The following is a 1,935-nucleotide window of genomic DNA, read 5'->3' on the forward strand; positions in this document are numbered from 1 at the left end:
CCCGCCTCTTCTTCATGGAGGGCTGGGGCGAGGGCGCGCACTTCGACCTCTACAAGCTCCTCAGCCCCAAGCAGCCGCTCCTGCGGGCCCAGCTGCAGACCCTGGGCCGGCTGCTGTGCTTCTCCCAGGCGTTCGTGGGCCTCTCCAAGGTCACCACCTGGTACCAGTACGGCTTCGTCCAGCCCCAGGGCCCCAAAGCCAACATCCTGGTCTCGGGCCACGAGATCCGGCAGTTCGCACGGTTCATGACGGAGAAGCTAAACGTGAGCCACGCGGGGGGCCCGCTGGGCGAGGAGTACATCCTGGTCTTCAGCCGCACCCAGAACAGGCTCATCCTGAACGAGGCGGAGCTGCTGCTGGCACTGGCCCAGGAGTTCCAGATGAAGACGGTGACAGTGTCCCTGGAGGACCACGCCTTTGCAGACGTCGTGCGGCTGGTCAGCAACGCCTCCATGCTGGTCAGCATGCACGGGGCCCAGCTGGTCACGGCCCTCTTCCTGCCCCGGGGGGCCACCGTGGTCGAGCTCTTCCCCTACGCCGTCAATCCTGACCACTACACCCCCTATAAAACGCTGGCCACGCTGCCTGGCATGGACCTCCACTATGTCGCCTGGCGGAACATGGTGCCAGAGAACACGGTCACGCACCCCGAGCGGCCCTGGGACGAGGGGGGCATCGCCCACCTGGACCAGGCAGAGCAGGCCCGGATCCGGCAGAGCCAGGAGGTCCCACGGCATCTCTGCTGCCGGAACCCCGAGTGGCTGTTCCGAATCTACCAGGATACCACGGTGGACATCCCATCCCTCATTCAAACCATACGGCGCGTGGTGAAGGGCCGGCCAGGGCCGCGGAAGCAGAAGTGGACAGTCAGCCTCTACCCAGGCAAGGTGCGGGAGGCGCGGTGCCAGGCGTCGGTGCAGGGCGCCTCTGAGGCCCGCCTCACTGTCTCCTGGCAGATCCCGTGGAACCTCAAGTACCTGAAGGTGCGGGAGGTGAGGTACGAGGTGTGGCTCCAGGAGCAGGGGGAGAACACCTATGTGCCTTACATCCTGGCCCTGCAGAACCACACCTTCACCGAGAACATCAAGCCCTTCACTACCTACCTGGTGTGGGTCCGCTGTATCTTCAACAAGCTCCTCCTGGGACCCTTCGCAGATGTGCTGGTGTGCAGCACGTAGCGAGCGTGCCGAGGCCGGGCCTCCGAAGGTGGCCTCTGCAGCTCAGCGTCCCTGGGCCCGCTAACCCCCGTGGTGGCTTCTGGAAATCCTGTGTTTATTTATTCAGCAGGCCTGCCCTGGGCCTGTGCCCCGTGACTTCTTACTGCATCTGGGGCGTGGGGTTCGTAGCACTCTGTGCTGCCCTGTTATGGTGGGACACCCCCTCCCGCACCCTTCTCCCTCCTGAGCGTCCATACCCCTGGAGAAGGTCCTTCGGGAGGAGGAGAAGGACGTAAGGACCCCGAGAACCTCTTGGGCCGAGTGATCGTGCTGTTCCTTACCGAGTCCTTCTGGTTGGTGCCCAGGTTTCCGGAAACGGCGAGTAATCAGGGTGGTTTGGGCAAGTGACTCATCAGCTTCCATCACCGTAAAATGCACCTGCAGCCCAATAAGGTGTGTTTGGGACAGTCATTAAATGATTATAAACATCTTGGCCAAGTCTCTTTATTAGACAGTAGGAAGTGGGGCTGGGAGATGCCCTCCTTTTTTTTTTTTTTAATCCTCACCCAAGGATATGCTTTCATTGATTTTGAGAGAGAAGGAAGAGAGAGAAACATCAGTGTGAAAGAAACATATATCAGTTGCCTCCCATTTGTGCCCCAACTGGGGGTTGAACCCACGACCTAGGTATGTGCCCTAATCGGGAATGGAACCCACAACCTCTTGGTGAATGGGATGATGCTCCAAACAACTGAGCCACCTGGCCAGGGCAGTTCTG

General features: G+C 60.5%; 1 protein-coding gene across 1 annotated transcript in view; it reads left to right on the top strand.

Annotated features, from left to right (window-relative positions):
* POMGNT2 (protein O-linked mannose N-acetylglucosaminyltransferase 2 (beta 1,4-)) overlaps positions 1–1,650 on the top strand; it is a 10,405-nt gene extending 8,755 nt beyond the window's left edge. The window contains exon 3 of the mRNA XM_006770639.2: positions 2–1,650. Within this exon, the coding sequence (XP_006770702.1) occupies positions 2–1,178 (1,177 nt within the window). The 3' untranslated portion in view covers positions 1,179–1,650. The remainder of the gene's footprint in view (position 1) is intronic.
* The last annotated feature ends 285 nt before the right edge of the window (positions 1,651–1,935 follow it).

Source organism: Myotis davidii, unplaced genomic scaffold, assembly GCF_000327345.1.
Source record: "Myotis davidii unplaced genomic scaffold, ASM32734v1 scaffold663, whole genome shotgun sequence".
Taxonomy (NCBI): Eukaryota; Metazoa; Chordata; class Mammalia; order Chiroptera; family Vespertilionidae; genus Myotis; species Myotis davidii.